We start from the raw sequence: 27,926 nt of genomic DNA on the forward strand, positions 1-27,926 counted from the left end.
TGTTTGTTATTATTTGCTTTTATTCAAGAAGCATTTTTGTTGTCTTTTTTTAAAGTTACATAAAAGAAATAACCTGTTTTGTCAGCCAGAGCTTGTTGCCGACAAACTTCATATTTACAGTAAAATATTTAGCAAAAATCATAGCTACAGTTACTACACACAAATAAATAAATAAATGAATAAATAAATAAATGATGCAACCAAATCATGTGCTGGTGCAACCAACTGAGAAAGTTGGTGGCACTAGTGCTACCAGTAAAAAAGTTAATGTAGAGCCCTGGTGTAACTATTCATGTTGATGTAAGGGAGGGCACATCACCCTGACCCATTCTCTATGTTTTGTTCAGGATGATGGTCAGGTTGTAGTCCTGGCATGCACGCACACACACACACACACACACACACACACACACACACACACACACACACACACACACACACACACACACACACACACCACACACACGCACACACACAAACAAACTGTGTAGTAAAAGCACTCACTGTTCCCCCGACTATCCTACCCAAAGGGTACCAGGCTCTTTCGTCAAACCAGTTGAGAAACTCATAGAAGCCGTTGGTGGTGAGGTGGTGAGTCGACCTGTAGTTGAACCTGCAGGTGAAAACAGAGGAAGGGAGAAAGCTGTCAGAAAAGCTATAAACATCAGCAGAACAGAGCCTTCAACACTTAAAATAAACACGTCTTTGATCATTCCAATGTGTCTCACAGCAGCGCTCAGGATGGATTTCATCCTAATTACTTTTTGGAAACATGTCTTGTTAGTATCATACCTAACAATCACAACATGCTGCAGTGAAACCCTGTCAGTGTGTGGTTTGATCCATCAGAGTGGAGCTAAAGATGTAAAGGCTGGAGGTGACGGAACACAGTGGCTGGCAAACTGTTCAGCCTGTGACCCCTAAAGTGACGGTGCCAGAGATCAGTGACCCTCTGCTGTGGGAATCCACTAACAGGCCAATCCAAAACATTATTTAAAAAAAAGCCTGAGAAACTTAAATCAGCTGATCATAGAAAATGAGACTGCCTGTGTACATGTGTTGCTGTTTCCTAAATTCATCTGCCTCCACTGATACTGTCATAACCCTGGCTTAGTCACCCCAGGGGTCTTCAACAAAGAACTGTGGCAAACAGACTGTAAAAAAATGGACTCAGTCTTGTTGGCTTGCAGTGTGGTTGCCACAAAAACTGCTCCCCCAGGTGAATGGCTGCAGTAAAAGTAAGAAAAAATCCATCTCCCCTGTCTTTCCAGATGGGCTGTGGTCACCTTGTAGAAATGTTTCTTACATCTGATTGTTATGGTGATTTGAAGATACCATTTGGCTGCCTTGTATACAGGTCCTCTTTTTATGAAAAGCTTCATGTTCATTAGTTATTAAAGGTTAAAAATGTTCTTTGATGTCATGTTTAACGATGATTGACAGGTGCCGTTCTTGTGTATTTTTTTTCGGGGATTGTAAAACATGTTGGGAGGTAGAGTCAAGACACCATTAGACCCTCGAAAAAAAGATAAGTATTTATTTTTGTCACCCAGCTCCACTCAGATTTTCCCAGAATCCCTCACAGTCTCTACTGCGCAGACTCTTGCACCAATGGCTGCGCCTGTGACAGGGGAATTTAAGCTTCAAAACCGTACAATGGTAAATGGCGGAGCCATGCTGTCAACTCTGTATACAGTTAATGGCGGCAAAGACATCAAATATTTCCTGTTCGCATGGGTTCAATCAAATTTAACCTTTATTTTTGTTACAGTTTTATGATAATGGATGAAATGAGCCGTTATAAATACTTATTGATTTTGGAAGGCATTTCATGATCTCCACTCTGTGAACCACTGGTGTGAAATGCAAACTCAAATGTGAGAACTTTGGCCCATCTCAGAGAGGCTCTTGGTGTCTGTTTATCACGAAAAAGGCAGAGTTTAAGAACTTAAAGAGGACATATCATGCTTGTTTCTCCTTTTCACTATGCCAGACTAGGATGCCTGTAAAGCATTTCTGCCCTCAGTACAAGTCATTTAGTTCCTTCATTGCCCCACAATAGCGTTCTCAATATCCTCATTCTAGGCCATTCTGAAGATCTCGTTGAAAAGGCTCCGTTTGGAGAATGACCTCCAGTAACCTCGCAACGTCACAGCCCTTTGTGCTCTGATTGGTCAGTTCTATCAGAGGGGCGGAGGGGGTAGAGCCAGGGGGCGGTTTTTGCAGCATGGCAGTATTTATAAAATCGCCATATTGAATGGAGCAGACTGAGCGAGTTTGCTGTTTGCCAAAACTTCACCTTAAGGCATTGATAGCACTAATAAAATGGCAGAGTGTAGGATACGTCCTTTTGTATTGGACCCCGAGTCAGACCCGGACGGTTCTGCAGCTCAGGAGGAAGAAAATCCACCTGGACACAGATCATCTCAAGACGCTTCAGTGTGATGAGTCAAACCGGTACTGTAACATGTATAGTTTATACGTGGAAATATAGGCAGACTTCACCAATAAACTATTTCAGGGCTCCATCCTGCTCCTTCACTTTTCTCTGTCTGTTTTATCCATCATGCTGAAAGTGTAGTCTAAAGATCGCCTCTACCGTCAGTTCGTCACTGTGTTATTACTGCAGTATTATTGTGGTCCAGGTTCACAGTGCATGTCAGAACAAACACGCAAATATCACAGTCTCACAAGTATTACGACGTCTGCTAAAACTACAGTGTTTTAACTGCTAATTCACCATGTAAAGCCGAGCTGCTCAGCAGAGCAGAGTCCCTGCATCCAGCAATCAGTCAAGTTAGCCAGAGCTAGTAGGGAGCTGTATTTATACTCGGCTCTTGGTGGGTGTATCCCTCAGTGGCGGTTGTGTGACTAACTGACATCACAGAGGAGGAGCTGCTTTATCAGATTACTCCAATAAAAAGAAAGGATCCTCGTGTCGTCACGAAGGTTGAAATCTCGCGGCCAAATGGCAATGACCTATTTTCAGAGGCATCAAATCTCGTTCTAGGATATCAGCAAAAATACAATATCTAATTTTTTGAAAATTCAGGGGGTGAAAGGTCTTGTTTTCAAATCTATTATATTATATGTAAGTATTAAATCAGGCATCAGCATGATATGTCCTCTTTGAATGGAAGATACTGTTGGGGGTACAGTGAAAATTTCTGTCTGAAAATGTCATGAAAGTGCACTGCTGGTATTTGACTGAAAGACTTCTGTCACTGAAACAACACGCCCTGAACAGTATGTTTGGATGACGTAAGCAAAAACTACAGCCAGTACGTTCTTCTCTGGATAAGGGCCAACATGTCTGGGGTGTGGACGTGTTTTAATATGTCCAATAAAGACTCACGGATAGTGCACCCTCATTGTCTGATCTGTTCAATGAGATCCTGCAAGAGAGTTCCCTGAATAAAAGCAGTATTTTCCATATCTTTACATTACTTTATTTTCTATATAGCCCATACACAGTCATAGCCACAAATGCAATAGTCCTAATAACTGGCATAATAATTTATTTTGGTGTTTTGGTTTTTGGAATTTTCATTTGGGTGCATCCCATGCTACGGTTATGGTTTTACAGAAAAAGTGGCCAACATGTCACAGGGTCACTAAAAGGCTGCCTCCTGAAAATTTACCACCCAATCCTCATTCAATCGATCAATCAGACCTGAGATGACTTTCATTTTGTCATTCATTTTAGAACGATCTGTTTTTGTTTTCAACTTCACTCCACATGCACAGTGTTAGAGGAGTTAGAGCCACAGAAAAACAGCTTTATAACTCTTCAAACTGACTTGGTTTCAGCACTCCTGATCACTGGTTCACAGGAGTTTTATAGCCACTGAACTTCAGCAGAGTCCCCCCTCTCGACTTGGACTCGTGGCTTTATGAATTAACACATAGAAAAACATAAATAAGATCGAGCAGCTTTGAATGAATGATTCTCAGACCTTTATCCAGGCTCTATGACCCCAGCTGAAGACTTCTGCTCATGACTAAAACTCTCCATCTGATTTGAGCTTAATTTAAATAATAGTGATTAACCTGCAAACACCGGAAAAATCCTGAAAAATCCAACAAGAATAACACAGTTGTCAGCTTAGAGGGGAGGTTTAGTGTGGAAATGAGGATTTAATGTCTGAGGCTTTGAATGAAATAGACAAATCCAATTAAAGGTACGCAGCACAGCCTGCGGGGTGACAGCGTCTGAACTGTCCAATGGACATGTAACTGCATTCAACTTCATTTTTACTCCTTATTATTCATCTTTAAAAACCTGCAAGCCTGAAAAAAAACAAACCCCATGAAAAGTGGGGACCAGGGGGGAAGGTTGGCATGTAACAAGCTTTAACTTTGAGCTGTAAACAGTTTAAAAAGTCGCACAACCTAAAAGATACAACAACAAAAGAAACTTCCAAGTCTACGCTGGAAATTATGACTGTGTCACAACAAAGTCACTGCATGGGGAAGTTTCAAAGTGGCAGTGCCATCTACAGAGGCACACTGATGAAATAAAATCAACAAGAAGACCTGAAGAGAAACCACAAACAAACTGAGACTGGAGCTAAACCGACATGAAAGAGGAGAGACACAGAGGGGATGTGAAAACTCTGAAAACTCTGGAAGTGACACCAAGAGAGACGTGTACGAAGCTGAAATATCTTCATCTGTATCAGTTTATCCACGGTCTTTAATCACTATCAGAGCTGTAACTGTACAACAAGTAAAGACAGAGAAGAAGAAATACCCAAACTAACGCATCTTTAATAGCTGTTGTTACTGAGACCAAATCAGAGCAATGCTTAAGATAAGACAGAGCTGATAGATTGAGTCCTTCTATTGTAAAAATTCTACATTTAACTCCTGGCACACTGACAGAGAGTGCCGATACACAACAGCCGGCCTGCCTGCCCCTCTAGCTTCTGCAAGAGTATCAAAGTGCTGGATAGGAACTGTTCCTCTGCAGAAAACGGGGACTTGATGGAGGAACTGCAGTTTAAAGCTTGCTCAGCCCCCTCAGGAGCGAGGTCTGGATTGAGAGTCTGTGCTCGGTTGTTCAGGCTCACTCTGGAAAGTCAGTCATTTGATTGAAAGAGGGAAAGGAGAGAAAAAAAGTCAGTTTCTGAAACACACACAGCTCGCAAAAAGACAGTCCACTGAGTCCTATGTGCTCAGATTCCTGCCTCAGTCGTGAGTATGTGTCTGGTTTCCCTCTTAATTCACAATCAGAGAACGTCTGCAGTATCCCTGCTCAACCCACTGGATGAGGGGATTTAAAGAGTTCAGCTGAAGAGAAACCCAGTCCCCCAACAAGGATGTAGGCTCTTTGTTGTGTTCTGATGAAGCAAATAAGCTAACTAGACTTGAGCTAGATCAAGGGTCTTTAACTTGTAGCTCTTTGACTCCTTCGCAGTGGCTCCTTGTAACTTTAAAAATACATTATTGAAATAAAAAAATATTTTTGTTACAGAGGGTATTGATGATTGAAGACACTGACACTAAATAAAATCATGCGTTAACATTTTGTTGAGCCAAATATTCGTCCCATCTGTCAATAAGGCCTGCCACTGCTTTACTTCACCTCCTACAACATCAACAGCCCACCAACTTTCCATGCACCTGTGGCTAACCTCAAGTTTTACAGCCCTGGGAAGAGAACTACAGCTACAAAAAGACTAATCTGGAAGAAATACAGATTTTAATTATGTAAGGATGGATTCATTTAACTGCCAATGTGCTTAATATACATGATTCATACGTGGCAAGACAAGCAAACAACAAAAAATGAGAAGTTGAGGAATATTATCAATATCTGTTATCAAACTCAAGGATCATTTCAAGAATTTTTGACATTTCGACAAATTTTTGAAATGTCTTTGGGGGGGGGGGGATTGTTGGAATTTCAAAAATTTTGTAAAATTTTTGGCTTTTTTTTTTTCTTAAATTCCAAAACTTTTTTTTGTTTTTTTTACAGTATTTTCTGCACTATAAGGCGCACCTAAAAGCCTTCAATTTTCTTAAAAGATGACGGTGCTCCTTATAATCGGATGCACCATAATATATGGATCAATGTTGAATGATCATGGCTAACATGTTCAGGGGGCGCGGCCGAAGTTACAGCGGTAAGACTCGGTAAAGAGGAATTCTGCTAAGTGCTAATGTTAGCTCACAGGCTGGCTCTGGCTTCTTCTCTTGTTATTTGTTAGAGCAATACAGCGCCAAAGGTCTGGCATTTGAAAATGATCTCTGGAAACTGTTTTTGTGGACGGCAGAAACGGCTTCATCTTTACAGCGCACTTTTTTGGAAAACGGCACAGAAAATAGTGGGATAGGAAAATGTGCGGCTCCGTGTGGATGTAGCCTGACTTTGACTGACTTATTGACTGTTTTGTTGACATTCCCTTCAGCGCAGCTCCATCTAGTGGATGCATAACGCAACCCCAGCCACTACTGTAGCTTCTATTCTATGCGCCTTATAATGCGGTGCGCCCTGTATATGAAAACAGTTTTCAAATTTCATTGAAGGTGCGCCTTATATTCCGAAGCGCCTTATAGTGCGGAAAATACAGTAGTTAAAAAAATCAAAAACCAAGACATCACATGCACAACTTCATTAATTCCCCAAAATGTCTGGTTTAGATAATTATCACTAGAGTTCAACTACATACAGAATTTTGTACACTTAATAGTGACAACATAGTAGACTTTGTGGCCCCAGACTGACTTCAGTCCAAGTGAGCTAAGGCAAAACAGTTTCTGTGAAAGTGAAGGTTGCAGACCCCAAATATGAAATGGAACACATTTAGTCTCAGACAAGATGTTAACAAGATCTTCACAAGACTTGCTGAAAATATGAGGTCATCACAATGGGATTTCCAAAGTGGTTCATGATACTTTAAAGGGGAGGGCCTCAAACACCAAGGTCTGCTCTTAGCTCCAACCTCTAGCATACCATCAGGAGGCTGGCTAATCAGAGGGAAAAGGGGTCTGTGTGGCAGGGAGCCTTTAAGAGACAGTAGCTAAAAAGAAAGAGACTGAAAGAAGGGTTTTCAAAACCACCCGTGTTTTTTTTAAAAAAGGTTTTTTTTAAATAGTTTTTTGTCTGAAATATGACTTCATTGGTATCAATGGCCTCAAATGTTGGCAGAGTGTCCATCTCTCTAATTCAACACATGGTACCACTGTGACAGTAATTTAAGTTGGTAATTGTTTTTTTTTTAAGCCTGAACCTGCAGCTGACAGTTATTTTCTAAATGGAAATTGGCTTTTGCAGAAAAGCTGAACCTTGCAAAATCGATTTGCCGAATCAAGGCTTTATATGTTCAAAGGGTTATTCAACAAATTAAAATCTTAGCCGGGGCTTTAATTTCCTGCTTCATGGCCCCCTAATCAAGGTTTGTAACTTCAATACAGCAAAAGAGGCTTTAGACAGAGGAGAGATGTGATTGGTTTTGTTTAAGTCTTAAAAGTTCTCCAGTTTCATCAGAAGTGTACCAGGAGAGGTGGTGGAGAGAGACCAGGCACCAACATCATGATACCAGAACTCCAAACGTTGATACGCAAGTGACAAAAGTCAAACAATACCTCTACCAACACCTTTTGTTACTACAGCATCAAAACTGAGCTCATGGGCTCCCAGTACTGCCTAGCTGTAAGTTTTGAGAGCACATTGTAAACAGCTCTGATAAAGAGGAAAACGGAACAGTGCGGCAGTGTATGTGACTACAAGAGCTGGGATCAAACCCTCAACTTTCTGACCATACGACGATGGCTCTACCACTGAGCTACAGCCACCCAGCCTACATTACCTTCTCTCTTTCCCTCTCAGGTTGAAGATATAAGGTCAGACCTGTTATTTTTTAAGTTTTAGCACCCTCAGTACTAAATGTAACAAAAACCACTGCCGCTGTACTGTGGTATCCAAAAGTATTGAAATAAGAGGTTGTAAAATGGCAAAGGAATGTGTATTACAACTTGATAATCACTCTCATCCTTTCAGCTAGAAATCAATTTACCTCCTAAAATAAGCACTTTATTGTTCTTTTAAATACAACTGTGATTCAAATAAAGATAAGCACTTCTCTACACCTTATTCCTTTTTAAAAATCATTCACATTATATAAAGTTGTGGTGAGTAACTAACTGTATCCTGCTGTTTTTGTTCCTGTGTGTATACGGGTTCCTACGTATAACCAAGGTCACATTGTTTCCACACAAGATCAACTGTTTACAGCCAAAAGCAAGCAGAAGCTAACTGGTGCTAGGCCCAATGTTTCCCGTGAGGGAATGGCCAAGCTGTCATCCCTGAAGGACAACATGTCCAACCTCTTTCAGAAGATTTTTTACCTTACTTACACTTAATATGTACGTACTTTTTTTCTAGGTTACTCTTACTAAAATATTCTATTTTTTATATTACTTTAAAGCTTAACTTTGCTGATAAAAATGCGCAGCCCAGCTCATGTCCTTAGACTGAAAATCCATCCCTACCAAATTTTTAATTAAATTGCCCTGCCCTTTATTATTGGTGCTCCAATAGATAAAAAAAAAATTAGTCCACCTGCACGACTAGTGCAAAAACATAATCTTGAGCCCTGCCCAGGAGTTACAAGTTGTGCGGATATTAAAGGTCTGACCTCCAGCAAACAATGTCCTCTCAAACATTTTAAGATCCTGTGAAAATAAAAGTTGCACCACAACGTATTTACCTCAGCATTTTAAATAAAACCGCAGAGCCCAGTGGGAAAAGTGAGTGGAGCTTCATAAAGCATATAACAGCTGAAGCCCCAAAACACTTTTTAGAAAACAGGTAACATCCTTTTATTTAAGTCCTTAAAGTCCTTCTGACTCTGTGATCAGTTTCAGCCAAAACCAGGCCAATTAAAGCCTCCATTTGGTACATGAAACTACATAGACCAGGAGCTCTGTACCACTCACAAGGGACTGCTAACATTGTTGTACTCCTGTCAGACTTATCCCTGCGTCTGGAAATAAACCAATATAACAATTATGTAAGATGTATAGCTGCAGCCTGATGCATTATTCACCCCTCACTAATAGATTTAGTGGGCAGAGTAGTATATATTTAGATTCCCATTTGTTATAGTGCCATGAAAAGGAACAATGTGCTGTTTTATTTACTGCAGGTATGGCCAAGTGTGTGCACAAGACAATGAAAATTCAATGCTAGGATTAAATTACCAGCAAAGTCTTACGTTCATTATGTTTCAGTGCTGGGAAAAGACCCAATAAATAAACAGTAAATAAATGTTTGCTTTACAAATTTAAGTCTGTAAATGATTCATACACACAGCTGAAAGATTCAACACTCTGAGGTAAATATTGCCAAACATGGGCTCACTGTAACACCCTCTCTGTCCCCCAGGAGGGAAGCACCAAAGCAGTGAAGAGAAGACCGTTCAGAGTGATGTACGCACTTCAATAAGGAGACATTCAGTAAACAGACCAAGCTCTGGTGTTACATGTCTGCATGAATCCTCCCAGCCTGGATGATCAAAACAGAGTCACCTTTCCCACACGCAGCAGCTCAGCAGCTCAGAGCTGTGTTTGGGGGTGTGAGTGATAATCAGCATTGTCTCAAAAATCAGGATGAAGAAAAAAAACAGACCGTTTCATTTTGTGTTTAAATTGATCTCAAGGGATAATTTCTTGTTTGTGGTGGTCTGTTGAGGACAGGGTGACAGCAGGGTCGCTGTCACCCCCTCTTCCATCATTTATGATTACAAGCTCCTGTCTTCCCCCGTGTTCACTCTGCTGCATCTTTAAAAACAGCAGACAGCTAAAGAGCAGCCAGAGCAGCATCACCTCTTAATGACCTGTGCTGTTTTTTGTTCTGAGGATGCACAGGGCAGTAGCAGCCTCTGCAGGGGCACTCTGCACCCTGCTGCTTTTAGATGGCATGTGTGGAAGCACCGCACAGGAGAGATTAAAAACACACAGCTCTGAGAGAGATGACAGGAGGTGGCATCAAAGACACTAACTGCTTCTTCTTGCGTGCAGTACACACACACACACACACAGTGTAACGGAGTAAACACAGGAGCCGGTAGAAACACAAAAACAGATATGCATGTGAAGACGTTTGCACCGAAATGTCAGAAAAAAAATTGTTTGTTCTGAGGAGCAAAGTTTGGAAGAAAAGGCAGTCAGAGCACAAGCTCAACACCTTCAGTGTGACTAATGGTTACCTCCAGACAGTATGGTGATGTGGTTTGGGTTGACCATTAATTTTTATTTATCCATATGGTGATCTCCGAGTCTCTCTATCTGACAACAATTCACCAGGGATAGGACAACGAGAACCCAGTCCTGTATCTTTTCTTACCGCTTGGTGGAAACAGGGCTTATGTCACCAACACCTGTAGGTCTGTGTATTTTTACCAAAAAATCTTGAAGGAAGATAACGACAGTGGCTGAGCAGTTTGTAAGTTTGCAGGGAAAATTGTGCAACTTTATTGTCACTAACTCCAGTTAAAGTTATGGTCTATGATTTGGAAGCTTTGTACATCTTAATAATACAGGTTATAGGGCTGTAATGGTCCTATGGTCCAATCTACATAATATAAAGACCAAAAACAACAAAAAAAATCCATTCAGTATATCTGCTGCAAAGCTGCATACTAGTTGACCTATCCAAACCGCCCACGCCATGCGCGGTTCGGATAGGTCCATCCAATCCATCTCCCTCGCTTCGCACCGTCATGCCCATGGTCCCACCTCGTCCTTCCCCACTACCCCTCTCACGTCAGCTAGCTGCTCAGCTACCGAAGCGTCATGGAGCCAGAGATGACCGACTGAGCCGAGACAGTTGGGTTTCTGTTGAACAGTGAAACACTCAGTTTGACCTTTCAGGCGGAAATGATCACTTTCTCTAATTTCCTCACTAGCGGCCATGGATCCAACTAACTAAACACAGAATGGCTTTGGACACTAGTGCGTGGTGTTCTTCAGGTGTTGCATTACAGTTACACTGATAATGAGAGGAGGTCTACTGGTCAACTGGTCTGCAGACTCCAGTATTTTCCGTTTTGTGTTGGTAAGAGTCTTCTCCTGCAAACAAGGTCTCACTCAGGGAGTTCAAGTATCTGAAGGTCTTGTTCATGAGTGAGTGGAAAATGGATTTTGAGATCGACAGTAGCATAAGCAGCACCAGCAGTACAGCAGGCACTGTACTGGACCATTGTGGCTGAGGGGGAGCTGGGCCTGAAGGCAAAACTTTTAATTTCGCTTTTTCTCCAGACCCTTCATACAGCCATGAACTCCAGGTGATGACTGAAAGAAAAAGAAGAAACAGAAAAAGCAGTAGCTGGGCTCAGCCAGAGAGACAGGCAGCTCAGAGCACAGGGGCTTCTCCTCTGCCCTGAAAAGAGCCAGTGGAGGTGGTTTTGGCACACGATTAGGAGGCCCTCTGGAGGTTTGAAGGGCACATCCAACTGGTGGGGCACCCCAGGGTAGACCGAGAGCTCCCTGGAGGGATTACATGAACCATCTGGCCTGGCAGCACCTCAGAATCCCCAAGGACCTGCTGGAAATGCTGCTGAGGATAGGAATGTCAGGTTTGTCCGCTTGTGCAATAAAAACTACACAGAGGAAGAAAATGAATGGTTGGAAGTTTTTACTCCTTGTTCTGTGCAGACGTCTCATCACAGGAGTGAAGACTTACAGTTTGATTCTGTGATGGCATTACACACAGAGGGCTCCAAAAGTAATAAACAGATCATGTTTACCAGAAACACTCTGATACTGAGAAATTATTTGGGTTCATTCTTCCTTTTTAAAGGCTGTGAGGAGTTTAAGAGTGAACTTAAAAAAGTTTCTCTAAATATATGCCGAATCCTCATCCACACTTTAAATGAGATTACCAGCGCTACTATAGGTTATTTCAAAATGCTACTCCATAGCTTTCCAACTGGGTCAAGCAAGAACAGACTAATTTACAGCACGTCTAAGACTCCATGACAACTCCACGCCGGCAGATGAAGTTAAGAAGTGAGAAACAATTTCTGTGATTAATTTTGTAGTGATGGTGGACACTGGAGCCTAACTGTCGGACAGAAAAGGGACAGAAGAGCAGAAGAAAGATAAACAGGAGAGAGACAGAGCACAAGCTAAAGGCTAAAAAATGAGCTAAAGGCTAACACAGGAGCTACACTGTTTGTGATAATGTTCATTCCAACCCACAGTCAGCAGTTACTCTGCTGTGGTCTGTTCAAACTTGAGAGTCTATCAATGACATAACCAGGAATCATTAGCGTTACACCTTACAGACATGTCTTGGAGCATCGGGCTGTCAGTGCAACATATGGTTAGCGATTTAACTACTTTATAAACTGACAGTTAGCTTAATGTCATGTTAGCCTACGGATAAGTCGTAGCACCGGGCTGCTAGTAGTGATATATATAGCCGGCTACCGACGCACGGTACAAACTTGCAATGTTTTTTTGTTGTCACGTCTCAAACAACAGGGCTACATAACTTTACCAATACCTTAGCCCGTCACGTTGTATCGGTAAAACCGGTAAGAAGTTGTCTTGAGCAAAGAAAACTTGTTCCAAAATAGACACACATAGGGATGGGTACCTTTCACATTTGAAACAATACAGTACCATTGCCCGGTACCTGGCAATTGGTATCTGTACTCAACGGTACCAATTTTCTGTACTTTTTTGTTTTTACATAGCAATAAATATAAATTTGTGGAATAATAATATCTCTTTTTTACATTTTAACATATTTATTCTTCAGCATATGACCTTGCGATGCCATTCGTGTCCAGCATGGAAAATCTCCTACGCTTCAAGGCCCTCACAGTCATAAGGATGTGTTACCTCAACATGGTTCATTTCCATTTTATGTGAATCAGTACCCCGTACTTTTGACTAAATTTGGTTGATACCTATTAGTATCTAATTCTGTACCTATCCCTAAACACACACCTGGTTAGAAGTCACATCTTTGCGACAGTGTGCCTGACACTTCGGACCAGTCCAGTTAAAACAAATCCTCCTCACGGCGTCTTTCATGCTAGGTGAAAACATCAGTGTACCATCGTCTCCCACAGATTCTGTAAGAGTCTCTGGACCCGTCTCATCCTTAAAACCTTAATGTTATTGTGGTGAGTAATGCATAGAAGGCAACTATTACTTTAAATTATGAGGAGAAAATACAAAGCTGCAGCTAAAGAGCGCTCTCTCTCAGATAGATATTTCCTGGATAACAGTAATTGTTTTGCTTCTGGCATACCTTTATTCTTTTGCAATACTCCCTCTTTAAGCTGGAAGGCTCCATGGAAAAGCACATTATTTCTCTACTCTAAACAAAAAAAAGATGCTACATTAATGGTATGTTGTTGTTTTTTTCAGATTAACAGCTCATGGTGGTTTTCAAGACTTTAGGTGGAGAGTCAGGAGCTCAATACAACAACAAATAAGTCTGGGAACACATAAGACAGAGGAGTAGATGGGTAGACTAATAGAAGAGACAGTGATAGGAGTTTTTGTTCATGTATGAGGCCTGTGATGGTGAACAAACAGCCATTCTGTGGGATTGGTCAAGGCTCTGTGACTGCTCGATGAGATGGGGCAGCCAACATGAAAAGGAGACTCTGCTGTCCCATCTCTCCGTCTGTCCTTACCTGCAAACAACAATCTCCTAAATCACTCTAATCATCTCTAAACTCCACCGGACCCATTTTACCTCAAAGCTAATTTCACAGTCCATGAAGATTGTAGATAGAGGCTCTTCTGAGCTGTTGTTTTGTCCTGAGGGTTACCTGAGATGTGTTCTCCTAAGAGGGAGGAACAGAGGGGGAGAAAGAAGAACAGGAACAAGGAAACGAAGAGACGGTTTCACAGATTGGTTATGACTGCTGTGACTCTATCTTCTCCAGCACAGATTTAGGTTTAGAAATAAGTTTACTGCTTTACTGACCAGGTGTTGATGAATCTGCCAGCTGAAACAATCACAACTTAAATAACACGCCACTAAATCAAGATTCAGCCGGACTAACCCACAGAGTTTACGACGTGCAGGGACGCATTACAGCAAAAATGAAGACTTCTCTGAGCTGGGGATCAACACCATAGCAACACAATGATATCTAACTGTTAGACGTCCTAATATTATTAATTATTCCCTTCAGCAGGGACGTATTTAGTGGTTTGGGGGCCCAAGGCAAACCCAGTCAATAGGGCCCTCCATGTCCTGGTAAATCATCTTCCTCAGAGCTAGACTGGCCTTCCCTGGGTCCACTGTCTCTTTCCCAGAATCAAGGCATGAGACAGTGTGAATCTTGTACATGGTAACTTAACGCAACTAAATGCATTCCCTCAAGTTCTGTACTTAAGTTTGATTTTGAAAAAGTGAATACATAATTTAGTCCACTTTGTCCTGGATTTGAAATCTTTTATGGTCAATTGACAGCTTATTTGTCCCACAGTGGGGAATTTACAGAGTAACAGAAACAAACAAGAAAGTATGAAGTGAAAAACATTACAATAGGGAAATATTGAAAAAAATAATAATTTAGTAAAGAGAAAATATGTAAATATCAAGCACAACATAAAACTGGAAAAAAAAATCTACTGAAAGAGTTGATATTTACAGTTACCATACTTTTTGGTACTATTATTTTAAAGTTAATGTATTTTTATTTGACCCCCTGTCCAGTGAGTTATGTATCCAAAAAAGAGATTTTGTACAATAATGTTTATCACCAACTCAAAAAGTTTGATTTTGAGAAAATTATCCTATTTCCTGGGCTAGATAAAGTCCTTAAAATCCCAAAAGTCTTATATGTTTATCTCAGATCTCAGAGCAACATTGTTTTTATTCCCGACTTGGTTAAAAATAAGAAAAAAATGGGGAAAAGGAGTGTTTTTTACCACTTTCTTCCTGAATCAAATTTTCAAATGTGTTGTAACATGGAATAGCCCATTGAATAAGAAGGGAGGGGGAGGACCCAAAACCATCATCAAAGATTAAGCCTTTTGATGTATTTTGAAGCATGTGATGTAAGAAAGAAAAAAGAAATGCTTTCACTTGAAGAGAACTTCATAAATCAGTTTTTGAGAAATGCTTTGGGGGCCCCTGGGGTCCCAGGCAACTGCCTGTGTTTGCCTAATTGTAGCTATGCCCCTGCTCTTCAGGTCCAAAAATTTGGGAAGATGACTGTAAAAAAAATGTTACAGCTCTGGAGGTAGCTGCAGACTCCAGACTGAACCTGAACCTGAACCTGAACCTGAACCTGTCACAGACTGAGGAGGATAAGGAGATCTAACTTGGTAAACCAGTTTCGAGCTTAATTAACAGAGGAACAGACCCACGGATGAAAATAATAGATAATTTTCAATACGCAGGACCTCAAACTGAATAATCTACAAACTGATTTAAATTAACATAATTTGTGGTCATTTTACGGCCTGACCATGAAGTGCTTTGCTCGTGTGTGATTACGCACAGGTAAACAGGAGTGTAATGGTCATTTATACCACGAGTCGAGCTGATTGCCTATAATCTTGTGTAAATGCATGTCTTTTGTTATCAAATAGTCACTTATTCACACACGGGACAGATTATTACATTGTTAGGAGTAAAACAACAATCCTCATATTAAATCCTGTGATCAATAATGCTTTCTAAAATAACTCCATACTTAAAGTTTGATTCAGTGTCCTCTGGAAATTCTGTGCAGAGACTTAACTGAGGAAATGTGAGTGTTTTTAATCACCGATAGCAGCCAAAGTGAATCCATAAAGGAAACAGCATTTGTAAGGTGAATTCAGCTGAAAGCTTGTGTTGCTCTTTGATAAGCAATGTATTTTACAGAGATTGGTTGAAGAAAAGTGAAATGTTAGATTCAGTCTTGGTGTCATTTCTAATTCCACTATCTGAATATTAATCTAAAAACCTCTGTCTGTCGGGAAATGCTCTGCACTCTTATGATCTGATAATTATTCACAGATTGATTTTCCTCGCCACAGCGCACTCCCCTCTGACATTAAAACTCACGTACACACACTCAGACCTGGCGTGGGATTTGAGCGTACACCCATATTTCAGTTGTACCAGCGTTTGATAAATGAGGGCCCTGGTGTTTTGGTGGAATAAAAAATGTTTGAGTGTTTGTGGAGAAAAGGTGAGGCAAAGCAAACTTGCTGAATGCCCATGAGCAAAAAACATGAAATTGCAATATAAATAAGAAGTCTTGTTCCCCTGGTTATTGAAATATGAGTTACAACATGAGTGTTGGTGCCTGTGTAACATTTCAGAAACAGTGAGAGCTGGAAGTAATCTGAAATGACCCCGGAGCAGAACAGCTTCTCGTGGTTTCATTAAAGCTGGGGCTACAAACGTTGCATGGAAGAAAGGCGAACAGAAAAGGACACAGGCTGCTGGATGATCTTATTTTACATAGAAGGTCAGGGCAGCTGAGACAGACGCAAGATAACGTGATGAAACACAGTGAGAGAAATATCTGAGGTCAACACTAAGGTCAACTCTGCACAAGTCCATATGGACTGTACTGACAGGAGATTCAAACTAGGGCTGAACAATGAATCGAGTTTAAACCGAAATCGCAATGTAACAGAGCGCAATTTACAAATCACAAAGGCTGCAATTTAAAAAAAAGAAAGTTAAAGTGCATTTGCTTAAGTTTGTGTTTTGTTACTGATGAGAGATCAGTCAGATTTTTATACAATCAATATTTATATTTATGTTCACACACTGCTTCATTCTTCAATTTATAAAAAGGTGCATTCCACATGTGACATATTTCAGTGGTTGAGCCAGAGATTTCGTCTTATTTACATTTCTGCTCTTTATTTAGTGTGATATTCATAGAAGAGAGGATTCACTAGTTCATGATATGTTTATGATGGAAAGGATTACTTTTGCTCTGAGACTCCAACAAGGAACCTTTTTAAAAAGATGGGAAAGATGGATAAAGTATGTCACGCCAATCTGACCATCAATTTGTCTTAAGTAAATTTTTTGTGGTTTTTTTGTTTTTGTATATTCCCTCTGTAGAGGGCTTTATATGCCACTGAAATTTACCCCATTGTGTGTTACTTCCTAGTGTTCTTGTTCTTATTTTATTGGAAAAAAAAAATGGTTAAATGTAAATATTACTGATAGTGTTGATATAAAATGGGTACCTCACACTTTTGGACTGCTTGCTGAATGTGGGATACAATTCTACATCAAAAGATGGTCAAATGTGAAATATAACATGTATTATCATTGTGTGGACCTGGACTTTCACAATAAAAAAATAATTTAAAATAAATAAATAAATAAAAAAAGAAGAGAGGATTCACATTTATTTTTCACATTATTGTTTTGCACCAGGCCTCTTGTTCTGTAAAGCTTTGTCCCTTTCTCTGATTTTAAATAAGGTAATTAATGATCAATTTATCACATGTCTACAAGGCTTGAAGTCAAATCAGTCAATATTCTACTAAAGGAAAAAAATGTTTGTAGGTTGACAGTATCCTTTGTTGTGTTGGTCATACTACAGGACGGTTTATTGCTTGTGTTCAGTGAAAAATGTAGAAGATAAACACCCCCCCCCCCCAAAAAAAAAAAGAAATCGCATGCTAAATTGCAATTGCAATATTGGTCCAAAAAAAAAATCACAATTACATTATTTTCCAAAATCGTTCAGCCCTAATTCAAACCATCATCCTCTACAGGGCAGAACTGGAGGCCTGAAACTCCAAAGGATGCAAAAAGCCCCAGAGTTTCTTTCTCCATCATGTTTGAAAAAACAGAGTTCAATATTTCAGAGGGAGGGTGAGGGAACACATTAGCCTCCCAGAAATGCTTACCTTGCCCATGGTTAGCTAAGAGACCTGACACCACACAGAAAAAGCCTGTCCCATGGACAGCAGACACCATCAAATATGCATTAAGGAAATGTGTCTTTTTGGAGGCTTGGAGCACGCTGAAAAGGTCCTGAAGCAGCACTCTGCCTCAGGACCACACAGCAGAGTGTGTGATGATGCAAGGCAGAGCAGCTGAGCGCTCCGTGATGTACTGATTCTTCACCTCTCTGGAAACTTCAGGGATTTCTGGTTCTGGCATGAGAGCACAGACTTCTGCACTACAACAAAAATACACACAGTTTATTCTTTCCTCTCTTCAAGAATCTCCAGAATTTAATCCTCAATAAGAAAGAAACAGTCATAGACTCAGTCTACATGACTGCTGCGATTAAATGAAGGCAGAGCTGATCAGGACACGTCCACGCTCTTTCTCAGCAGTGCAGGTTGGTCAATAGGAAGAACTAACAGCCAAACAACAACACTGTCTCAGCTCATTGCAGTCATGATGATTATTTAATGAGGAGTTGCTTTGCTTCTCCAACCAGCTGCTCAACACATCTGAATGCCTATGGAGCAGATCAGAGGAGAAGAGACAGCCCAGCTCTGCAAACTATCACTGCACACACACAGCGCGGAGAGCAGAGATAGACCAGTCACACAGCCCCCGGAAACTTCATAAAGTCTACTCAGCAAATGAAGACTGAGCAGGTCTACAATCTCGCCCTGGGCTGTGACTCATATTTATGAGTCTAAAAAAACACCACATGCTTCTTTAACATTGACAGAGTAAACAAACAGCATCTCATGATAACTCTGAGAAAATTAACAGAGAAAAATCATGTGTTCTGTCGACTAATCCTTAGCTTACAGCAGCCAAACTGGCTTCCTCCAACCAGAGAGGGGCTGGTGCTGCCTCTCTGGCAGCCTGCAGGATTCCAAAGCAGATTACACCGAGTCTTAAAATGAAGGCCTCCATTACCAGCCAAGGGGGACACCAGAACCCGATCTGAATATTTACCATATCCCTGCACCTCAGATCAACAGTTACCCACAGAAAGATATTCAGCTATTTAATCATACAGGTTTTTTTACATGCAATATGTGTCTTTATGATTAGGCTTTTTCCACAGGGACAGCATACATTAAAGTTAAGTATGTAATTATGAGCAAATTAGCCGGAAAGCTAGTTTTTATCATTAGTGCTCAGGCTGGGGAGGATCTGGTAGTATGAAACCAGCTTGTGTGAAACATGCCTGTATGAATTGGCTTAAAGAAAAATGTCCTGGTCATGAAAATGGAGCGTTATGTTTATGGTTTTACTTTCTTTATAGTCTGTGCTGTAATAGTAAACCAGCAATAAGCCAACGGTTCATGGTTGCACGGCTTGGATCGTGACAGTTGCTACAGATGTCTGTGAACATAAACACTACACTGTAAAACACAACATCAACTTCAATAAAAAATACTGAGTGAACTCAACTCACTTTTCATCAGATTGTTGTTAGTACTCGTTTTAAACAATTAATGGTAATTAGAAGTTGAAAAGAGTTGGGTCAACATTAAAAGATTAAGCTATCAGCAAGATATTTTTTATTTGATCAGTTCACACATCCGCAAATAAGCCCTGATCTACTTGGTGCTTTATTCATTTCTGGAAAATTTGTGAGCAAGTCCACACACACTGGGGGAAAAAAATGTAGTTCAACTTACACAAAAAATAGTTCAACCTTTTTGCGAATAACTATTTTAGACTGGGGTAATAAAAAACAGACAAAAGTTGCATGTGCTTGGTAATTTATGATTTCTTTCAAATCATCACCTCACCACCTAGTTTCAGAATAATTTTCAAAGCCAGGTAAAGCTCCACAGCAATATTTCTATCACTGTTTCCTGTTCAAATTTAGTCGAATGATAAATATCTGCACAGTTTCAGCTTTAAAACACCAGTGAAGTATACTCATGTGCATTTGCATACAGTGCATGCAGCCGGTTTTCAACCAGATCATATTTAGCTCGATGTCGACAACAAATCAACCTAAAGAGTGAGTCCAGGCCAAGAGTCAACAGGTACAGCCCCACATTAATGAGGAGAGGATCACCATTGGGTGGAAGCACCTGGGTCTGTGACTCCAGCTGTCTGGAGGTCCAGATATGTGCACAGCAGGTGAGAGTCGACGGATGAGAGAGCACGCAATCAACACGCAACAGAGCTGAGGCAGACCAGACATGCATCTGGTGTATCCCAATGTCGGCCGTGTTTTCCCCTCTCTCATTATGGACTAGAGGTAGACCGATATATCGGCCGGCCGATATATCGGGCCGATATTTGGACATTTGTCTCTATCGGCCATCGGCCGTATTTTCTTTTAAAAAGCCGATTTTTGATCCGTTGTATAAAATGACGCAATTTTTGATCAGGCACAAAAAAGATGAGCACCTCAAACTTGTGGAACCACTTGGATACATTACATACTTTTGTTCAAATTATATTAATAAGCTTAAATTTCTTTTTTGACATTTTAAGAAGTGTGAATGTTTACTACTGCTTGTTACATTGTGCGTTTACTCAGACAAAATATTTCATTGTTTTGAAAGCTGAATAAATGTTCAGAGGACTGGACACGACTTGTTGTAATAGATTTCTTTTAGTTGCTCAGAAATTGCTGCGTTTCACAAAAATGTGATAAATATATATTTATTTAACAATCGGCCTGAATATCAAATTGGAAAAATCGGCTATGCATATCGGCATCGGCTGCCCAAATTTGGAAAGCATCGGCATCGGCATCGGCCCCCAAAAAACCCATATCGGTCGACCTCTATTATGGACCATGTGAGACCTCTGCTAAATGAGACGGAGACGCTAACAGGAGCCGGGAGTCAGATGGAGAATACAGTATGGTGTGTCTTATGGCGATGTGGCTGCATCAGGATACTCCTAACCACACGGTCAACCTTTACAGCTTCAGACTGTCTGGGCTGACTGGGAATAGAACCGGTCCACTTATATCGGCGCTTTAGTGAATAGTAAATGGCAGCACTTCCGTAGGGCTTTTCTAGTCCCTCTGACCACTCAAAGTGCTTTACACCGACAGCCTCATTCACCCATCCACATCACATTCACACACCGAGGTTGTTCTATGGTAAACCATCAGTTATTTAACACACACCACTGACCAACAGTGGGAGCAATTCAGGGTTCAGTGTCTTGCAATTGCGAAAATCGAACCCTTGAGCTTTCAAATGAGAGGTGACAACTCTACCACTGAGCCACACCCGCTCAAGTGCATCAATTAAACCAACTATTCTGCCTCTTAAATATTTTATTCATTTTTATTTAACTTTATAAACTTTATAATCCAGCTTTGTAAAATGTTTTTTGTTAGCTCAGCTAAGGTTAGCCACTAGGGATGGGTGCCTTTCACATTTGAAACAATACGGTACCGATGCCTGGTACCTGGCAATCAGTACCGGTACTCAGCGGTACCAAATTTTCAGAACTTTTTTGTGTTTCTGTGGTAAAAAAATAACAATTTGTTAAGTAATAAAATACATGTGTTTTTTTTTTACTACACATATTTATTCTTCATTAAATAACCTTGCAATGCTGTGTTTATGTCCAGCATGGAAAATTACCTACCCTTCCACTCCCTCACAGTCACAAGGATGCATTTAGGTACCTAAACATGGTACCTTTTGATTTTACATGAACTGGTATCTGGTACTTTTGACAGAATTCAGCTGGTACTTATAAAAGTACCTTATTCGGTACCCATCCCTATTAGCCACACTTGGCAAACTGTTATCTGCAGACCCAATGATCTTGTGTTTAAGTGTGTAGATAAGTTGTGCTCAACTTTGACAATTTTCTTCTGCGCAGTGCAAATAAAACCATTTACACAAATTAAAATCGATGTAAAGGCAACTTAAAGACACACTAGATCAAACTCATCATATCAGATCAGTCTGTGGTAAAGAGCTCCTTGTCTTCATGTCTTTTCTCAACCTGTGGTGACTCTTTATGTCATAACCACCAGCTAACTAACATTATCCCTCAGTGCCCACACTTTGTGCCCTTGAAGCTCTCTATTACAGTCTCTTGGCTTCTGGGCAGAAGGCTGATTTCTACTCACTGCCCACAGTATCAGGAAGCTCCCAGAGTTATTTTTTCCCGAGCCTTAACAGAGTCTTTGGGCTGAATAAAAAGGCTGATTTCTTCCCATTGTAGCTGACAGTTGAGACAAACTGACCAGCCAAGGCAAAAATTGACCTCCATTTAGCTGGCAGCTTGGTCCCATTACTCACCATGAATGTCAGAGCCAGTTATTAAGTGCTTAGTACCCAGCATGGATACTGCTAAAGGCTCCAGAAGGAAATATATGGACATGAGCTTGAATCTCAAGAAGGCAGAGTTTGTTTTTTTAGAGGATGCGTTTTTTTAAGAAGCCAGTTGTAATTTAAAGAGAGCTGCAGGAACTATCGTGTTCCAAGTGCTGGCTCTATGAGTAGAGGAAAGCCCCCTGAGCATCAGCCAAATCAGTGACCAGACCACAGAGTAATGAGCATGATTGGGCAGTTTCCTCATTTGGCAGGCTAGCACTGTGCCACGAGGAGTGTCAGTAAGCATGCAAAGAAGTGAAGTCAAGCCTGTTTGCTGTGTCTTCACCTTGTCAGGGTCTGGTGTTACCTAAGAAACTAACAGAGATGAGGTACTGATCTGCTGAGTCATCCCCAGAGGCTTGATTATAGTTAGCTGGATCCATCTGTCACTGTAGTTAGCACCTTGTTCGTGTTAGCAGTCAAGCTAACTTCTTTGAACACTTCCCACTCCTGATGTTTAATCAGGTTTCTCAGTGAAGTCGGTAACATTGTCATTCTTTCTATATAACAGCTGAAGTGCTTTGTGTTCAGACTCCATCTTTGAGCTCTGGTCATCTGTTAGCGTTAGCTGGCCCGGTCTGAGCTGGAGCAGAGCTGCAGATAAGTCATACACTCTTAGACGTTTATGGGAAACTAAGAAAGAGAAATCTCATTCTTGACTTTATGACGTTTTTAAATTTTGATGTGATTAGTCGACTGATTGATGGATTGTGGTCGTACACACTTATCAATAAATGTCATTTGCATCAAATAAAGTTTAGTTTGAATGTATTTACTGCCCTCTGGTAGAACGTCTTTCTTCTGTGTCATGTCACTTAGTATAATTGTTTGTCGTGGTCAAAAGATTGCAGTCTGCCGCCTGCAGGGATGAAACTGGGTCCTGGAGTCAGACTACACGAGCAGATGACTCCTCGCTCCAAGTCCCACCATGCCGCTCAGCCTATTACCACTCAGCGCTCAACCAATACTGCATCCTGCTCTGCTCCACGCTCCAAAATAATATGTTCTGATTCTGATTCAGATTCTAGGCCAGGTCTGGGCATGCTTCAGACTCGTGATGTAAGTGGTAACGTCGTGAATCTGGAGCAGGACGGCTCCCTGCTTTGCCTTTGCCTATCCTTGGAAAAAAGAAACCCCTCCTGCGGTGCGCTCTTTTCAAACTTCGCCCACTCCACTCCCCGCTCGTGCTCCGCTCACATGCTCTGCCTGGAGAACTCTTTTCTAAGCCTCCAACATGGAAAGTTAAAAAACAGAAGTGTCTGAAGGTTAGAAAAAAAAAAGGATTTTGAAGTTCTTAAAAATTCTCTTTAAAGTTGTCTCCAATATTTCTTATGACACTACAATGAAAACTTTTCCACAAGTGAAGAAAGAGTGGCACTGCAATTTTAACTTTGTTGTCTCTTAATCTGTTACACCTTCTTGATAAAAGTGAGAAAGTTTTTCATATGCTGTATTGTGGCAGCAGAGTCCATTTCTTTTCGTACCTAAGCATCATAACTTGGTCTAAGGCAGGGGTCTGTCACTTTCACATGAGACATTTTGCCACAGCTCACCTGGATTAAAGTGTATAAGATTCTATAAAATCAAATGGATAATTATCTAAACAAGAAGATTTTTGAATTAATTAAACTGGGTTTTTTTTATTTTATATACATTTGCAAATATTTAAAAAAAAATGGAATAAAAAATGAGTAAAATAAAATAAAATTTTAAACAAAAAATTGCAAAACATTTTTTTAAAAATTTAAACCATCAAAAATTTGCAAAAGTTAAAAAATGGCAATGTAAAAAACTATATTTTCAAAATTTTAAAAGTAAATGTTAAATACATTTAAAAAAATCGAAAATTTTTGAAATAATACTTGAATTTGGTAAAATATTTAATATTACCAAACTCATAATTTTTGTTATTTAGAAATGTCTTGCCACATATAAAGTATTAATTTTAAGCAGTCATGTTGTCAGCTAAATGAATCCCTCCACACAGAATCAAAATCTGTATTTTCTTCCAGATTAGTCTTTTTGTAGATGTAGTTTTCTTCCCAGGGCTGTAAAACTTGAGGTTAGCCACAGGCGCATGGAAAGTTGGTGGACTGTTGATGTTGTAGGAGGTGAAGTAGAGCAGTGGAAGGCTTTGTTGACAGATGTGGTGCATAACTAGTTCAACAAAATTTGAAATCGTGATTTTATTTAGCGTCAATGTCTTCAATAATCAGTACCCTCTGTAAGAAAATGATAATTCTTTATTTCAGTAATATTTTTTCAAAGCTACAAGGAGCCACTGAAAAGGCGTCAAAGAGCCACATGAGGCTGCAGAGCTGCAGGTTGAAGACCCTTGGTATAAAGACTACTGCTTCACCATTAGCTCCAATGCAACACCTTTGAGACTGACGCAGACTTGAGAACACACTGTTCACCCTATAGAGGGAGGGGGTGGCTGGCTGGCTGGCTAGCCTTTTGTTCGCTCTATTACTGATGTCACTGATGACTCCTTTGAGAAAAATATACTCTTTCTTTAATCCCTGCTCAGACCATAAAGATCCTGCAGTATAAGCTGCCTGCATCAAATCTCTTTGTCCTGGCCTCTACACAAACTCTGTGCACTCATTCAGACAAGGTGAAGAAGGCAGAGCCTGCAAAGAGCTGCAGAACAAATGGCTGCTTCTTTAGTTCTCTTAGACTCCCTAAAAACATACCTTTGCACCAAGATGGGCATGACTGTAGAGAAGTTATTTATGCTGGCTGCAGGGGGTTCAATGACTGTCAAAAACTGAGCCTCTTCTCTAGAAGCCTGTGGAGCCTTACATCATTGTTGAGTTTCATTCCTATTTTATATTTTTTAAGTAATAACCACCTGTGTTTGTCAGTGTGTGAACAAGGCACCACCAATCTGGTCTCTTTAGCCACGTTTCCAACAAGTTGTCAGTTATGGATCAGTACAGTTTGGTACGGGTTGGATCAGTTAAGTCTGATCCTGTTTGCATTTCCACAGCCAACCACGCCTTCCTTGGTAGGCGGTGTGTAAGCTGAATGCTGACAGGAGTAGTTGTTCACGGGGTGTTCAATAAAAACATGAAAACATAAAAATGTTTGTATGGTCTTAGTTTAAGCAGACTGTGTTTGTCGATGTGTTTGAGACTTAAATGAAGATCAGAACACATTTATGATCAATGTATGCAAATCCAGATCATTCCAAGGGCTTCACACTTTTCTTCCTACTGCACTTTGTTGGAGGTCATTCTGTGATTTTCTTTGTGATACAGAATAGCTATGAGACAAACATGCCAACTAAATCATCAAAGCCTCAGCGTTCCTAATACAGAGCACAGCAGAGCCCGTTAGCCAGTGTGACCACGCTGTGGATAAATGATGCAAATAGATTCAGAATAACTAGAGCGATTGCACTTTGTCATCATGAGGCCTGGAGCTTTGTTTCTTAAATTAGAGGTCAGCAGCCTATCTTTGGTTTATGCCTGCCCACATGATGAAGGAGCCAATATGTTTCCATGAGTCTGGCTCCTGGTGTAAGACTGTCCTATTTGTCATTTGGTTCTCAGGCTGAAAGAGAAGCTTACAGGCCGCTCAGGAAAAAGCTGCTGCCTCCACTGAGGCTCAATAAAACATTTCTTATTTATGCCTAATGTCTGGTAAACTGCTCGTGGACTGGAACGTGGAATATATCACAATGAAATACAAAAAAGCAAAGGTAAATCTATTGGAGTGGACTAAAGTATACTAAATACACAGGTACTCAGACTTCTTCATACACAGATGAAACTGTCTTCACATCAGAATCAAACTTCAGATTACATTAAATCTAGTCTCAGGTATTAGACCAACCCTGTCTTTGATGAGCCAAAAAACTGAGCCCTTCACCAAACAAAACCTGACCAGATTGTTATAGCTCGACAGGATTTTCAGATCTCACTACGCTCATATGAGGAAAGATTTCTCACCAAACTGGGATGACTCGACTACACTCACCCTGGCCCATCTACCTCATACTGGGTTGAACCCCTTTTCACCCTCTGAAATGCCTGAATTCTTAGGACGCGGTCACACTGGTAAACCGTACCGAGCTTAAAGCACACTTCAGCCCTAAAGCACATTTCGAATGGCCAGTGTGACCACAACCGTGCTGTGCCTGAGCATGATTCACTTCTCTGCTCAGGACGCTCTACAGTCCACTGTCTAGCAGGAGTGTCAGAATGCTGCAGCTCAGGTACTGACTGAGACCAGGAGGAGAGAGCACATCTCTCCAGTGTTAGTTTCTCTATGGGCTCAGCATCAGATCTAAATATAGTGTTTAAAATTCTACTTCTGACTTGCAAAGCTCATAGGGTCTCTAAAAGTAGAATGGGAGGTCGAGCCTTTAGTTATCAGGCTCCTCTTCTTTGGAATTACCCATCAGTTGAGGTATAGGGGGCGGATAAGGTCTTCTAAAAGTTGACTTCAAACTTTCCTTTGATAAAGCTTAAAGTTAGAGCTGGAAACAGACATTAGTTCTGCTGTTTTAGTTGAGGCTGTCGGGTTGAAACTGACACACAGGGTACCTGTTCCCTCTCCCCTCTATCTGTCAGTCTAACTCAAATCTTAATGTCCCTTTAAAATGATCAACTACACTCTCTGGGATTCTCTGAGCTGGTCTTGTGGCTTTCTTTGGATTGCTGCTGTGGACAGCCTGCTGCCACTGAATGAATGAAAGTGTCACTGGTCACTAGTCACCAGTGTTCTGACTAAAGGCGTATTCAGACCTGAACTGTTTGGTCCACTTTAAAAGGACCAGGGTTTGTTTCCCGCTCTGGTGCAGACTTTTCATGCAGGTGTGAATAGACACAAACGAACCCTGGTGTGGACCAAACAACTGGACTGAGATTTACTTTTTGAGGTGGTCTCGGTCCGCTTCCAAACGAACTCTGGTGCGGTTCGTGGTTCTCTGGTGCAGGTCTGAATACAAACCAAGGTCCATCCAAACTAACTACAGGATATATGTGCCTTTTGGGCCTATAAGGCCACCGTAACCTAACCGTCTTTGGTTCATACCTGATCCTCTGTCTTCTGTTTAGCCACGCTGTTGCTGGCATGTTGTGGGTCAGGACAAGCAGAGCATAGCGTCTCCTTGCTGCATTCGTCTTCGCTGTTCCAAAACTGTAAACGGTGTTGTTAAGCCTGCTTTGAAGGAGCTGCTCTTGAAACTGAAAATGATTTTGCAGCTCTAATAAGAGCACAAACACACGTTTACCTCCATTTCCAGGTCTGTATTCTGTGTGCCGCCCTTTGTCAGTGCTGTCCAATGAGAGCACTGATCGTCACACAGGTGGATGTGTTTAGAGAATATAGTCCACTTGCAAAAAGTACAATCTGAATATGAACCGCACTAAACAAAAAAATAAAGTCCACTTTTGGTCCGGACCAAACAAGTGGACCAAAGGACTTTTCTGGTCTGAACACAGCCTAAGACACAATGCTGTTAGATAGCTGTTAGTGGATGTTATAAGTCAGCTGAGTGAAATTAAGTCTGATTTATAAGCTGTTTGCAAACTGAAAGCATCTGTAAAAAATCAATTTTTTAGGTTAGTTGAATCAATAAAACATTTGATACTTACTCAGTTTAAGAGAAATTAGAGGGAGAAGCAGGGGCGGTCTTGGGCGACTCTTGAGATCAGAGAAAGACACGAAATGGGAGAGAGGAG

General features: G+C 40.8%; 1 protein-coding gene across 1 annotated transcript in view; it reads right to left on the reverse strand.

Annotated features, from left to right (window-relative positions):
- LOC141800381 (dolichyl-diphosphooligosaccharide--protein glycosyltransferase subunit STT3B-like) overlaps positions 1-27,926 on the reverse strand; it is a 93,952-nt gene that overhangs the window by 39,403 nt on the left and 26,623 nt on the right. Inside the window, 1 exon segment of the mRNA XM_074682869.1 lies at positions 505-613. Within this exon segment, the coding sequence (XP_074538970.1) occupies positions 505-613 (109 nt within the window).

This window comes from Halichoeres trimaculatus, unplaced genomic scaffold (assembly GCF_033239565.1).
Source record: "Halichoeres trimaculatus isolate MK-OKI-2021-1 unplaced genomic scaffold, fHalTri1.1 fHalTri1_scaffold_12, whole genome shotgun sequence".
Taxonomy (NCBI): Eukaryota; Metazoa; Chordata; class Actinopteri; order Labriformes; family Labridae; genus Halichoeres; species Halichoeres trimaculatus.